Source organism: Schistocerca piceifrons, chromosome 2 (genome assembly GCF_021461385.2).
Source record: "Schistocerca piceifrons isolate TAMUIC-IGC-003096 chromosome 2, iqSchPice1.1, whole genome shotgun sequence".
Taxonomy (NCBI): Eukaryota; Metazoa; Arthropoda; class Insecta; order Orthoptera; family Acrididae; genus Schistocerca; species Schistocerca piceifrons.
In genome coordinates, this window is record NC_060139.1 from 76,838,423 (window position 1) to 76,854,340 (window position 15,918).

The following is a 15,918-nucleotide window of genomic DNA, read 5'->3' on the forward strand; positions in this document are numbered from 1 at the left end:
TGATGGGCCTATAACCTGCGATGTCCAATACTGAATTATGAACTTCGTCGATCTCTTCGTCTGTGAAGGCAGATTTGAACGGATTTAACGCGGATCATTTTGAATTCAGTAATCCACTTATTCGCTGCTAAAAAAATGGCACGGCACTCTTTAGTTTCCAGAAGAGTGCAAGAATACATATACTGTTAGGTGCTAGTCCACGGACACTAACCTGATAGATTCTGACGGAACGTGCAATGTTTCAAGGTCAGAGAACGATCCTGTCCTGATACTATGTGATCCTGGACATCTTAGTAATGCGAGTAATTTTTTGCGTGGCTGTGAGAAGTACGTCAATAAGAATATGGGGTATAGTTAAATGATGATTGTGTGAGAACTTGATTGCTTTGGAGAGCCATTTTACAAAATAATTGTGATTTATAGTTGTCTATTTATATTGGTGCTGACTGGCATGCAGCATTAGAGATAGAATAACGCCTAACCGATTCAGTGCTTCTTTATTTACTCGCTATTACACAAGACGTGTAGTATTTTAGAACTGTTACACTCGATTCGGAATTCGCTACTAACGTCTGCCTAATTTAATTTTCAGCTTGGTATTACTGACGTGTTCGATGCCAGCAGGGCAAATTTGACTCGTATTAGTGATGAGCCACTAGCAATTTCCAAAGTTCTGCACAAGGCTTTCATAGAAGTCAATGAAGAAGGCACAGAAGCAGCAGCAGCTACTGGTAAGTAATTTGGGAATTAACACCTTCGACGCAATCTCACGGGGAGTGTTACTTTTATACACACACGGGTGGTTCCTCTGTACCACATTGCACGGCCTAATAACAAATAAACAACTACGGAACAAGTTACAGCTCTCAAAAACCCGAGCGAGATGGGTCGATGTGAGATAGCAAATTTGATTGTGGAAGTGTAATGCCAGAAAGAAGTCCCTGGAAAGTCGTTCTCAACACAGCAGCAAATGATTCGTGTAGCAACCCTCGCTTCAATCGAGAAGCAGAAAGTCGAGTTAAATAACGTAACAAGAGGATATGACTGAAAACGATATGACACAGTTGAGCTCCCGACCAGTGCTTACAGAGGCAGTTTGGCTCCAGCCGATGGGACCAGGTGATACACTCGGAACGCCATCGATTCGAAGTTGCCGGTCTCCGAAACATCTTTGACTCCACAACATCGATGTCTTCGGTGGTGGTATCAATGAAAATCCTGACGAGATAGAATGATAATTTCCTCGTTGTCAGACTTCATATCACTGCTGATAAGGCGACTCGAACACACCACACTTGGTTAGTATTCGGAGAGACACAAATGAATTCGCAATTACGAATATGGACAACCATGATCTGTAGAATGGAATGACAACGGTGAAAATCTGTGCCGGACCGGTATTCGAACCCGGATTTTCCGACAATCGCGAGCAGCCGCCTTATGATTCGGCTGTCCGTGCACGACTCAAGGCCACACCTCAGCTTCCACATGTCGTCAACCATACATCTACAACGTGTACTCCCACAGCTATTGCGTACATTCCCGTATAGTGACACATTTTACTTGACAGTTGCTTCCTCGACGCCAACGGATTAATACGATATTGAAGTGCCTCTGTGATTCCGAATTACGATGCAGAGTTCCTTTGGACATGTGCACGTCCAAAGGAACTTTGTATCGTAATTTGGAATCACACAGGCACGGCAGTATCGTCATATTCTAATTGCTTACACTTTCTTACCAATGACTAATTGTGAGCACTATGTTAAGCTACGAATTTATTTCCGTACGTGGAGATCTCGTTCTGTGATTAACGCGTTTTATACGGACAATTATGAAAGCTGCAAACATATGTGCCTATATGGCGACTGCATCAACTGACTACTCACTACGAGAATGTTCAAGTCGCAAGAAAAAGTCTCGCGCATTGTGTTTGCCTCGAACGTCAGAACTTCAAACAACAGTGGGCAGCGAGTTCATACTTAAAACACGGGAATTTTATTCCAAACTAGTACACAGTGTTGTGTCTAGACAAGACAGCCTAGAAACAATGAGAGGAAGCCGAAAGGCACGCACTTAAACTCATGCAGGCTGGCGTGAGGTCTGAAACAGGATACGTAATGAATGCTATAAAGAAAAGTACGTAGCTTCTGGAATACTTAACTTTAATCCACATTTGTAGAACATCGCTCTTGATGATACATTAATAGAATCTCAATATCAATTGAATACGGCGCCTTGCTAGGTCGTAGCAAATGTAGCTGAAGGCTATGCTAACTATCGTCTCGGCAAATGAGAGCGTATTTGTCAGTGAACCATTGCTATGAACGTCGGCTGTACAACTGGGGGCGAGTGCTAGTACGTCTCTCTAGACCTGCCGTGTGGTGGCGCTCGGTCTGCTATCACTGACAGTGGCGACACGCGGGTCCGACGTATACTAATGGACCGCGGCCGATTTAAAGGCTACCACCTAGCAAGTGTGGTGTCTGGCGGTGACACCACAGACAGAAACCAATATGTTACGATAATTAGGAACGTTTTAGTGGAACTAGGTACCGACTCTCAAAAATCGTGAAAAGTGGCAATATATCTGCGTATCGTGTTAAATTTTCAGTATAGCTCGGTCATCCTTGTCACGCTAGAAAACTGATACGCGAATTTGCACTCACTTAAGTTCATCAGTTTTTAGCTTAGAGTGCTTCGTTTATTTTACCCTAAATAATTATAATTTTTGACTTTCTGACAATCCCTTGACGTACAGAAGCACAAGGTCGGTGTTTTCCAGTCAGTGACACACACAGATTCACCTCCACTTGCACAGTGAGGTGCTGACTAGACGCATCAATATGAAGGTCCGAGCATTAGCCCAAAATAAAAATTGGTAGTCACACGCTGCAACAATGTATTGTTTAAAGCCTACTGAGCAGGAGAGAGGTGGTGTCCTACGGTGTGGAATACAGTGTGATTCGATCTTCAACTGCTTTATTTCGCGGAAGCAGTAAGTAGGGCATTTTCATTTCTGTGTGTCGAGGACACTTAGCTGAGGTTTATATTGCATGTACATCACAGACATACTCTGCAGACTACTGTGAAGTTCATTATAGATGGTACTTGGCGTTGTATCTCGATTTAGTGTTTTATCCCGTTCCAGTCGTGTATGGAGCACGGCAAGAATCACTGCTTATACAGATCTGTGCTCGCAGTAATTATTGTTTGTTATCGTGATCCACACGAGAGCCCATATTTAAAAGACTGAAGTGCATTTCTGGATTGTTAACTTAGTGCTGGTTCGTAGAACTTCGTAAGTAGGCTTTCACGGGTTAATTGGCGTATGTCTGAAGGTGTCTGCCAATTCATCTTTTTCTGCATTTCCGTGACTCTCATACGTGATTCATAGCACAACTGTGACAATTCGTGCTTTCCCCTCTTTGGTTAAGTTCAGTGTTCCCTGTCCTGTTTGGAATGGGTCACATACACTATATCAACATTGTAGGATGGGTCGCACAATTATTGTGAGCAATCTCCTTTGTAAACTGATTCCAGTTGTCCAGCACCCCATGAAAGAACGGACTCCACTTTGTTGAAGTGCACAATTTTATATTTCTCTAAATTAGATGCTAAGGTTCCAAACTTTGCATCACACTAAAATCTTGGAAAGATCTGATTGGCTATTTGAGCAAGTTTGTCTAGATAGTGAAGTTTCTTTCTAAAAGTCTGAGGTAATTATTGTTGTGTGCCGCACCTTTGATTAACGAAATGAGCGATAGACATACGATACATTTCCCTCGAACAACCCTAAAGCAATTTCTACGTATATCGATGACTATGCATCCAAGCTAACATGGTTCGTCGGCCCTGCCAAGAAGAGTGCATCCACCTGAATGCCTTATACATGACACGCGGAATGTCAAGTGAGAAAAGAGAGAATTGGGTTCAACACGACTGGTGTTCGGGGTCGGCACGGAGTAAGTACGAGAGTGAGTCAAATGAAAACCTTAAATTTGTAATAACAAATCGAAATTTCGCACCGTTACCCTGTATGTTGGTAAGCGTGCGTCAGCGTGCAGAATGGCCTGTAGGTGGCAGCATAGTGCAGAGGCAGCATAGTGCAGATGCACACATACCGTCGCAGTATCAGTATAAAGATGGCCGTCCCACTTGCGACCTGCATCAGGGCAGGACAGCGTTCTGTTGTTAGGTGTTTGCGCAGTGAAGGTGTGAAATCTATTGAAATTCATCGACGAATGAAGGTTCAGTACGGTGATGCATGTTTGTCACAGCAGTAAGTCTACAAATGGAGTAGGAAGTTTGCAAATGGTGTGACTTCAGTGGAAGATGCTCCTCGTCCAGGTCAGGCACTACGAGTTGTGACTCCACAGTACATTGCAGCAGTTGAAGCCATAGTGAAGGAAAACCGCCGAGTGACACTGAATGATATTGCAGCATGTTTACTGATTAGTCATGGGTCAGCACACCACATTGTTCATGACGTGCTCCAGTTCCACAAAGTGACTGCAAGATGGGTGCCACGGCAGCTGACTCCTGAAATGAGAGAACGACGTGTTGATGCTTGTGAAGAACTACTTCGGCGCTTTGAACGAGAAGTTGATGGCTTCCTTGCAAGAATCGTTACTGGGGACGATACCTGGATTCACTTCCACCAACCGGAAACGAAGAGAGCGAGCAAGGAATGGCGCCATTCCTCATCACCAAAACCAAAGAAGCCTCGAACAGAACCATCAGCAGGGAAGGTTATGGTGACTCACTTTTGGGACGAAAAAGGCGTTATTCTGGAGCATTACATGCCTAGAGGAACCACTGTCACCAGTGCATCATACACAGATCTCCTAAAAAAAATCATCTGCGGCCTGCAGTCAAATCAAAGTGACGTGGATTGCTGTCAGCAGGTGTCCTTTTGCAGCATGACAATGCAAGGCCCCACACTGCCCGTACAACAGCTGCAACAATCACAGGCCTGCATTTGGAGCGTCTTCCTAATCCACCATACTCACCAGACCTTGCCGCAAGTGATTTCTAATGTGTGGACCACTCAAAGACGCAATGGGATTAAAGAAGTTCCGTTCTGATGAAGAGGTAGGCCACGCGGTGCATGAGTGGTTGCACGGACTACCAAAAGAAATTTTTTCTAAAGGAATTAATGCACTTTGTAAGCGCCGGAGGACTTGCATTGAGCATGGGGGAGATTATGTTGGAAAGTGATACGGCTTTGTACTACTTCTGCACAATAAATAATATTTTAAAAAATATTTAAGGGTTTCTTTTACTCACCCTCGTAATTTTATTTCAGATAGTTAATAACGTTTCAGCTCAGATAATAAGCAACATGTTTCGCAACAGACAGTCCACTACGACTTACGCATTGCGTTTTCGCTACAAACTAGTTTAATTAAGCTTCACTCAGTGTACAATCCTGCGCTTTTACACGTATTCTGTATCAGTTGCTTTACAAATACTGTTTGCCATGTAGGAACCTTTCATTCTCCAACACTCCTACTAGTCACACATGTGTACAATGGTTGACCAACTATTCTTCTAATCACAGTACTAGTACATGCACTTGCCCTGGGGTAAACATTCGAGCATGGAACATGCAATAACACAGGCACTGCAATTGTGTGTTTATCTGCCGACGCCAGGCAGCGACTTTCACTTAAAATGTTCTCACTGTACGGGAATTAAATAATGTGTGTGAGAGAATAGGTTGTGACGCAGGAACGAGAACACATGGATGTTGGGGTCTGGTTGACTGCTCGCATATGGTGGGAAATCCGGTTTAGAGTCCCGCTCCGGCACAAATTCTCGTTATCGTCATTCCCTTATACTGCTGTTGATTGTTCGTTTTTTAATATTTCACCTTCCTCATTGAGATATGACACGGCTGTTTATTTAGCTTACAGGACATAAAAGTATTTCTAAGTGTTCTACTTGCACTTCGTACTTCAATGATCAACGCTAGTACAGCTTTTCATTATTAGAGTTGTCAATTTCAAAATGGACAGCCGCGAAGGTCAGTTTACATGTTCCGATTAGATGTATTTTTAGCATGTATGAGCTTCCGAACGAGTTGGAGCAGTTTCCAGACAAGACGTTCCAGTATTATTTCGAACAATGCCATGTTTCACTCGCCACTTCCGAAACCGTAAATACAGGGTGATTCAAAAAGAATACCACAACTTTAAAAATGTGTATTTAATGAAAGAAACATAATATAACGTTCTGTTATACATCATTACAAAGAGTATTTAAAAAGTTTTTTTTTTCACTCAAAAACAAGTTCAGAGATGTTCAATATGGCCCCATCCCGAGACACAAGCAATATCAACCCGATACTCCAACTCGTTCCACACTCTTTGTAGCATATCAGGCGTAACAGTTTGGATAGCTGCTGTTATTTCTCGTTTCAAATCATCAATGGTGGCTGGGAGAGGTGGCCGAAACACCATATCCTTAACATACCCCCATAAGAAAAAATCGCAGGGGGGTAAGATCAGGGCTTCTTGGAGGCCAGTGATGAAGTGCTCTGTCACGGGCTGCCTGGCGGCCGATCCATCGCCTCGGGTAGTTGACGTTCAGGTAGTTACGGACAGATAAGTGCCAATGTGGAGGCGCTCCATCCTGCTGAAATATGAATTGTTGTGCTTCTTGTTCGAGCTGAGGGAACAGCCAACTCTCTAACATCTCCAGATACTGTAGTCCAGTTACAGTAGCACCTTCGAAGAAAAAGGGACCAAAAACTTTATTGGCTGAAATGGCACAGAAAACGTTCACCTTAGGCGAGTCACGTTCATACTGAGTTGTTTCCCGCGGATTCTCAGTTCCCCATATACAGACATTGTGACGGTTGACTTTCCCGTTAGTGTGGAAAGTTGCTTCATCACTAAAACACAATCTTTGAAACGAAAGATTCATCTGTTTCCATTTGAGCAAGGATAAAATCACAGAAATCGATTCTTTTAATCTTATCAGCTGCAGACAGTGCTTGAACCAATTTCAGACGATAAGGTTTCATAACTAACCTTTTTCGTAGGACTCTCCATACAGTTGATTGTGGAATTTCCAGCTCTCTGCTAGCTCTGCGAGTCGATTTTCCTGGGCTGCGAACAAATGCTTGCTGGATGCGTGCTACATTTTCATCACTCGTTCTCGGCCGTCCAGAACTTTTCCCTTTGCACAAACACCCATTCTCTGTAAACTGTTTATACCAACGTTTAATATACCACCTATCAGGAGGTTTAACACCATACTTCGTTCGAAATGCACGCTGAACAACTGTCGTCGATTCACTTCTGCCGTACTCAATAACACAAAAAGCTTTCTGTTGAGCGGTCGCCATCTTAGCATCAACTGACGCTGACGCCTAGTCAACAGCGCCTCAAGCGAACAAATGTACAACTAAATGAAACTTTATAGCTCCCTTAATTCGCCGACAGATAGTGCTTAGCTCTGCCTTTTGTCGTTGCAGAGTTTTAAATTCCTAAAGTTGTGGTATTCTTTTTGAATCACCCTGTATTTCAATTGATACTGGATAATTGGTGTCTATACAAGTGACGACAGTGTGATTGGGCAACATCTGTGCTATGAACTTAGCTTTTATGAAGGTTATGGTTATTTGCAGGATGTAGGTCAGGTGGTCGATGGGACAGAATTGTCTGTAATGGGCGGATCGCCATCAACAGTGAAGAGGTTGCAATTTAATCCTGGGTATTGGTGCAAAGACTTGCGATCACCAAGTTTACGCCACCGGTCTTCCTGTCTCCATTGCCGTAAAGGCAAAGGAGAAAATTGGCAACAGCTTGCGGCGTGCCCGGAAGGTCGCCCTTCCAAATACTGACCACGTCCGATTGAGCACGAGTTCAGTGATCTGACGTGATGTGATGTATCTACCTCCACACGGCCGTTGACTGTGACTAATTCACCACCTCCATTTCAGATTAGCGTATTCTTTCCATATGAGAAAAAACACTTCATCAATAACATACCAATAAAAAGTGGTAGTTGCACGGATTACTGAGCTATCAGTTTTCAGCGAGCTGTGACTGATAGTTTGATTTTAGAAGCGAGATGTGACTGACCATGTGCATCGTCCCTTTAAGGTTTCTCGGGCAGTTAACTACAAGAGTCGAATCACGTACCCAGACTTGGGTTTCTCTAACTGCAAATGAACTTTGTGAGCCTTCACTATAAAGTAACACTTAGATTATAGATTTTCTCCTGTCTGCACTGGGTTAAGTTGAAACGTCCCCTTTGAACAATTATACATGACTGTGCTTAAGCTGACACACAATATTTTGTTAGCGCAACGCAATCTGACTTTCAAAATTCCCTACAAAAGAATGGCCCTGACTAACATTAAACTATATCTTTCACAAATCACTTACCTCACAAAAATCTTCGCTGCTCAAGCTACTGCAATACAGCGAGCGCCACTACTGCCAGCTAAATAAAAGAGTCAAACTATGGAAGGCACTAACTACTGATAGGGATAGTTAGCAAATGAAAGATATTAATAGAGAACAAACAATGTATTTACCTTGATATCATCATATATAAATATAGCAGTTCATGACAAATTTCAAAACTCCGCCATCTCTCTCCCCACATCCACCACTGCTGGCGGCTCACCTCCAACTGCGCAATGCTACGCGCTGTTCACATCCAGCTGCCGCTGCCCAACACTACAATGGCGAGTATTACAACAATGCAAAGCAGCCACAGACTGCACACAGCACAGCCATTGATTTTCATACAGAGGTGGCGTTACCAATAAAAAAACCTAAACAGCCTACTTACAAAGTATCTAGCACATTTGGTGAATGATTGGAAACAATGTTTTTGTGAAAAACCCTTGTATGTTGTTGTTTTTGTTTTGTACTGCCAAACCTTGCGGAACTGGTGGTTATGAACTTGCAGTAAAATCATTTGATTTACTTTGTCTTGACATTGTTCCCAGTGGTTTCCAGCCGCTGCTATATTATTAGAACGTATTTCAAAATGAATTTTCTTCGTATTGCTACTTAATGTTTCTTATAACTGTACAATACAGCTTGAAACATAAAATAGTACTTTCTATTATATTCTCATGTCTCTCTTATTTTCAGCTGTTCTTATCGGCCTCTCTCTGACCCTTCCTTTACCTGACCCACCCGTCATCTTCAAGGCAGACCATCCGTTCGTGTTCCTGATACTGGACCAGCAGACACACACGGTTCTGTTTGCAGGTCGCTACTCAACTCCTCCTTCATAAATTCTGGTGGACGAAGACTTCCATGAAAGTTGTTTTACTTTTGAGAAATGCTTATTGTGTTAAAAACGTGTGTTTTTCCATGACTTGTAATTATTCCTAAACAGGAAATGGTATGCAGAACGCAGTAAATATGGTCTGAAATATGTATTATATATATATATCGTTGAATAATCACACTGTAAAATGTCTGTCACAATAGTATTTGAGGAACTATTAAAATGAAATCTGGATTTTAAAGTTCACAGGCTATTTTGTGTTCATTTTTCCCCCTCCTGACAAGTTAGATGCCTCCACCATGATTTCCTCTCCTGCATCAACTTCATGTCAGAGTACCACTTACAGCCCAGGTCGTTAATTATGAACTGGATGTATTCAGATTTCCTTCTTTCCTTACTTCCTTACATTCGATAATCTCTAAGACTTCCTCCTCCCATGGTAGTTATTTCCTGATGTGCTATCCCAACATCGTATTTCTTCTTTTGATTTGTGTTGCCCCTACATTCCTTTGATCGCAGATCCTGTGGAGAACCTCATTTCTTATCCTATATGGCGACTTGATATTCAGCACCATTCTGTAACGCCGCATCTCAGACTCTTCTTCGGTTGTGTTATCTCCCAGTTTTCTTTAGGCTAGGAATGCTGGATTTTCGCTTGTGAAAGCGTGCTTTTTATGGCCTCTCCGCTCGCCAAATATTATTCTCCCTTCTTGGTAGTGGAATTCCTTGATGCACTACACTGTCTTCCTTTGGATTTGGATTTTCCCTAATCATTATTTTTTTCCTACTCACTTTCTTCTTACTTACGTTTAATAGCAATCTAAGTTTTCCCTAAATCCGACTTCATTGCATTCTTCCTTATCTTCAAAGAAAATAGCAGAATAATCACTGATTATTGTCGCTGATGTCCTTTCGCCGTCAGTTTTAATGACACTTCAGAAGCTTTGTTTTATTGGCGCTAAATTGCTTTCATCTACAGATTCAATTGTGGACAAAAGACTGTACTCATATCAGACAGCCTTTTCAATCTGAATTCTTCTCTCTTGGTGTTACATTCTTATTGCTGCCGCTTGGTTCTTTTGCATAGTGTATTTTCCCATCTATTGCTGTAGCTTACATCTAGCCTTTAATAACTTAAACCACTTTGGGTCACATTACATTGACAAACACCGTTTCTATGTGGACAAATCTTATGAAAACCCCCCCTTGATGTTTATCAAGTCTTGCTTTCATTACCGAGGGAGACATCAGTATTGCCTGTCTGGTGCTCTTACTTCTGAAACGTCCTTTACAGTGAGCTCCAGAGCTTAGGTATATTCTATTAAAGACATTTTTATACGGCCAAAATTTGCTATTAAATAATACATCATACATAATACTGGTTTCCGTATAACGCCATTACCTATTAGACTTCACAACTTCAGTGGTATTGTTCAAGATCAATATGTCTTCTTTCCCCTTTATCCAGCATCAGGCCGGGTTGACATTTATGGGGAAAGTACCATAAATGTCCCAAACCGACCTGATGCTGGATAAAAAGGAAAGGAAGACAAAAACATTGTGTTTATGGACAATGTCACTTTACTACAACCGACATATTCATTCTAAGAATATCACAATTGAACTGTACATTTGCTACTGTGACTAAATCCCATTTTATTTAGAAAGTCTGCAAGATAACGACGTTAGTGGAAACCAGTATTAGTACTACAAGGTATCAATTAATAGCAGTTCTTGGTTTCTTAAAAATCCCTGCAACACAATATACTGAAGCTGTGAAGCATTGTGTAAAGAAGAGTTTTGAGGGGTTAGGGCACCAGACATGCAGTTTCGACGTTTCTCTCGATAATGAGAGCAAGAATTACTAAAAAAAATCAAGATAATGTGATATGATTTGTCGGGACAGAAGAAAGTGTTTGACGATGTAGCGTGACGTAAGATGATGCAGAGCCTCAAAAGATAGGTATAAGCTCTAGCCAAAGACGAGAACATAAGATATTAGAACCAAGAGAGAACCATAAAAACATAAGGAAAGAAGTGCTCAGATGGAATGCTCTCGAATACTGGATACCATATATGATACAAATAAACATTAATCGTCTTGGATTACTGTATCACTTCCGTACAGCCTTCAGTGCAGTATTTCTGCTTACCAGCTCCTTCCTCTCAGTTGAACAGTGAAACATTTTTTACTCTTAGCGTTATTGCCTTTGCTTTTAAATTGTCAGACAGTTATTTCATATTTCTGTATGCTGAATCTGTTCCTCTGCCAACTATTTCTTTTACCGTTTCTTGACTTGTTTTTCCCGCTGCCGTTTCTTCCTTGTACCACTTCATTCCATTTCCAAATGACTTAAATTGCTGAATTTTATTTTCGTAAAATCTTTTTGTTCTTCTTTCGTCCGTCACTTCAAGTATTTTTCTAACACCTATGGGTTAGCCGCAGCTATCTTCGTTGTACATTGCGAGTAAGGAGAAAGGTAGAAGCTTCGATAGGTGGTAGTATTAGTGATTCCGCACAAAGAAACTGCATATGGACGTAAGGCCTAGTCAGAATCATTTCCTAGATAGAACACAATTGTATGTTTTATTGAATAACTCTAATATCGCACCCTCCAGTGATATCGTGTCGCATTATAGAATTACTCTACGTTAAACGTCCTACAAAAGAGGTCCAATTTATTTTTCTCTAAGACTAATAGTTCGTACAAAGAGAGCTCGAAAGTACTCAAAATCTTAAACGACGTACAGGAGCTCTAGCTTTATCCCCAGTTTGAGATAATTTCCAGATTTGATAAACAAGTATTCGTCTCTGTTCCTTCTGCAACACTGCCGTAATTTCTAATCAATGACAATCTTCGAATAATTCTTGCATTATATGTTCTGCCTACGAAACCATTTGAAAGAGGCATATCTCGATATGAAGTCTTTTTGTTCAAAATCACAAAGTCTGTACCTTTCCTTCAGACTCCCCTGGTATTTGTCGGTCCAAAATCTGTGAATCCTCTTCAAAGCGATGTCCATTTCTCCTCAACTGCACAATTTAGTGTGGACCATCATTATTGCACTCAGCAGCGGAGTGAGCTTTGTTTTGAAACTTAGTGGGAGATTAAAACTGTGTGCCAGTCTGGGAATCGAACGTGGAGCCTTCCTTTTATGACGCAGTGTTTTAATACACTGAGCTACCCAGACACGGCTTAGAGTTACTTCTCACAGTACCTCTCTCCTACTGCCATCACAGAAGTTCTCTTGCATACCCCGCGATTTCTCGAAATAATCCCATAGGTTCTGGTTAAGTCCTGTATCTGCTGTAGCACTTTCTACTAGGAGTGCCAGTCTCGCAATAAAGGCTGAATCGTGACTGGATAACTCAGTGTTTATAAACCTGAAATTTGGGAATATTTTAGTTTAATGAAATACCATGGTCGCCCGTCCACTTACAAACTATAGATACGAAAGCTACTATCTTTAGTGAAAATATGAATTTTCATAACAATTAATTAAAATTATGTAGGCAGTTAAAATGAAAGATGTTATAAGATGTTTGAAAGTTCATTAACATGCGACTGAACACTGAAAGGTGGCTACACTGAGCCACTGCGCCAGAGATTACGCCAAAGAGTATTATTAAGCCGCCTACACAGTGCTTGGAGAGAACTCGTAGTAGTCTGTGCGTGGGCAGAGCTCGTAGAAGACAGTGCCTGTTAAGAACTCGTAGTACTCAGTGCCTGTTAAGAACTCGTAGAAGTCAGTGCTTGGAGAGAGCTCGTAGAAGACAGTTCGTGTTGAGATGTGCTAGTGGGCAAGGCTTGTCGAGATGTTGTAGTAAGGAGTGTTTGTTCCATGTTTTATCCAGTTATTTGATGGGAGAGATAGCGGATGTTATTCTAATGATCAGAGTGCATTTCGTCAATATATATGAAGGTAAAAACCACAATGTTCTTTTATTATTTGTGTGTCTGAAATAATGCGTCATTACAGGTTCAGTCAACAAAGCATCTGGCTTGTGTTCTTGTATTAGAGTGAATTCTGGTTTTCTTGCGTAATTATAGTTTTTCTAATTTTCTTTTATCACGTCAGTATAATTGGTATTAAAAAATTCTTGTCTTGTTGGAGAAGAACCGTGCCAGATGTGTACGTTGAGTCACACTCCCACATACAGAACAGATTTTCGAACAGTGACGAATTTTTTATGTTTTGTAAATGATTACGCGGTCGATGAAGAAGGCAAAAATGATGGATAGTGAGAATGACGAAATTGTTAACATGGCGAACTCGCCAGCAAAGGAAAACAGTGCGATGATTAATGAAGTGGAAAACAATGTAATAAGTCGGGAAAATAGTCCGGAACCATTTCAAAATTTTTCTCAATCAGAAAATTCACAGAATACGAGATTAACGATAGAAGATTCTGAGATAGTATCGAACACAGATAGCTTTACAGCTATGACGAAGGAAACTGGTTTTGCGGGAAATGTTAGGGGCGAATGGAGTTTCGAATCAGTTACTATGGGGCAGTTGATGAGTGCTATATTAAAAATGGAAACACGGTTTGGATCTGAATTAAAAACACGGATGGGAACAATGGAATCACGGTTAGACTCAGTGGGATCACAGATAGGAACAATTAGAACTGAGATGGGAACAATGGAAACAAGGTTAGATTCACGAATAGGGACATGATTCAAAGATATGAAAGATGAATTAAAGAAAGAAATCAGAGAGGAAGTACAACCGATTCTGAATTCTCACAATAATAGATTAATTGCAGTAGAAGTCAGACAAAGGGAACAGGTTAGAGAACAGGAAGAAAGAGATCGCGTGATAGCACAGAATTTTTCAGAGTTAAATTTACAACGTGCAAAGGATAAGGAAGAAATATTTGAGAGAATCGAAGAATCTGTACCAAATGACAGATTAAATAATCTAACACAACAATATGAGCAGTTAACTACCAAATGTGTCAATACTGAAACCCGAGTCACGACACTTACGGAAGACGTAAATAAACAGAAAGAACAATTAGGTGACTTATCGGAAAGAGTTGAGGAAATTTCAGATAAATAGACAAATCTTAGTTTACATGGGGACAGAGATTCGGATGATACAGCTCCATTACCATTCGCAGAAACCGAAGAGTACCAGAACATAAATAAACATGTTGAAAATCAGGGAAAATTTAATGAACGCGTTAAAAGGGAAGTTGAGGCATTACGAAAGCAAGTCAAACAGATCGAAGGCGAAATTGTAGGAAAAGATAGCAGAAGAAATTTAGAATCACAGGTAGCAGAGGGGTTTGAAGAAAATAATTTGTTTCATTTACGGGATGTAACAAGAGAGCGCCAGGCGCGTGAATTTAACAATAGTCGTCATTGTGACTGGGACAGACGCGGTAGGTCTTTGTCGCCACGAGGCGAAAACTTTGACTATAAACACTTCTTAACTGTTCGGAAATTTAAGATCTTCCGCAATTCTAAGAATGACATACATCCATGTTCATGGTTAGATCAATTTATGTACGCACTCCCACCAAATTGGCCATTAAGTCACAAACTAGAAATTATGTGCGGCTATTAATGTCCTCAGGGGATTCACTACTCTAAGTGAATATGTGCCGTAGCGAGCATAGGGCCCCGAGCTGTAGTGGTGCTATTTCTCTTTTAGTTTTCTGCACCGCTGCCTACTCTTTTACTATTCTTTGCATCTGTCAAAACAACTCTTCGACTATCAATCTATCTAGTGTGTAAGTAAACAATAACCGGATATGACTATTTTTACCTAAATGTGATTTTGGAATTTACCGTTTGGACTTACTATATTTTCTGCAGCATTCATTTGTAGTTTAAATGAAATTTTACCTGTTTATCTTCGTGAAAATATTACTTCATATGTTGACGATATTCTTATTGCTAAACGTTCTTGGAGTGAACACAACGAAATTTTGGTTTCGTTATTACGTATTTTTGCAAAAGTTGGCATTACAGAGAACTTGGAAAAATCTGAGTTTGGTCGTTCTCAGGTGAAATTTCTCGGTCACATTATTGCTACAGAAGGTATTCTTCCTGATCCAGAGAAACTAGACGCTATTCGTAATTATGCTGTTCCTACCACAAAACGTGAGGTTCGTAGTTTCTAAAATCTTTGTGGAATGATATACTTTCGAAAAATTTTTGTGGAATGACATACTTTTGAGAAACTAACAGCTAGATGTAAACATGCGGAGAATACAAGGATACCGCGCTTTGTTTTGGCGGCGGCATATAATCAAAGCAACAGTCCAGTCTGCGCGCCGCACAAGGCAGTCGTTGACCGCAAACAATTGCTTCCTACGTCACACGCCTACAGCTGATCGAGCGCTCAGTGCGAATGCACTGACAGCCGTAAACAAATACACAGTCTAATTTCTCCGACTAAATTCAGTATAAAGCTATAGTGACTTGATGAATTATGTTATTAACATTCAGTATTTTTCAGGATACGGTTGTATAAAATATTTAAGGACTTCAGGTAAATTCTGTGCGTGTCCGACGTTAAGACGACTTGCTATCGAGAAATTTTCAGGAAGAATATAATTTCGAAGAAGAAACTAATAAACTAAAAAAAAAAAGGTAACTGTTGAGTTCATTTTTCAGGTAACATATTTCCACTTAGGTACGT

The 15,918-nt window shown here is 40.9% G+C and overlaps 1 protein-coding gene across 1 annotated transcript in view; it reads left to right on the plus strand.

The window, feature by feature from the left end:
• Positions 1-9,451, plus strand: part of LOC124776854 (leukocyte elastase inhibitor-like) — a 66,050-nt gene extending 56,599 nt beyond the window's left edge. Inside the window, exons 7-8 of the mRNA XM_047252025.1 lie at positions 593-731; positions 9,120-9,451. Coding sequence (XP_047107981.1) covers positions 593-731; positions 9,120-9,265 — 285 coding nt within the window. The 3' untranslated portion in view covers positions 9,266-9,451. The remainder of the gene's footprint in view (positions 1-592; positions 732-9,119) is intronic.
• The last annotated feature ends 6,467 nt before the right edge of the window (positions 9,452-15,918 follow it).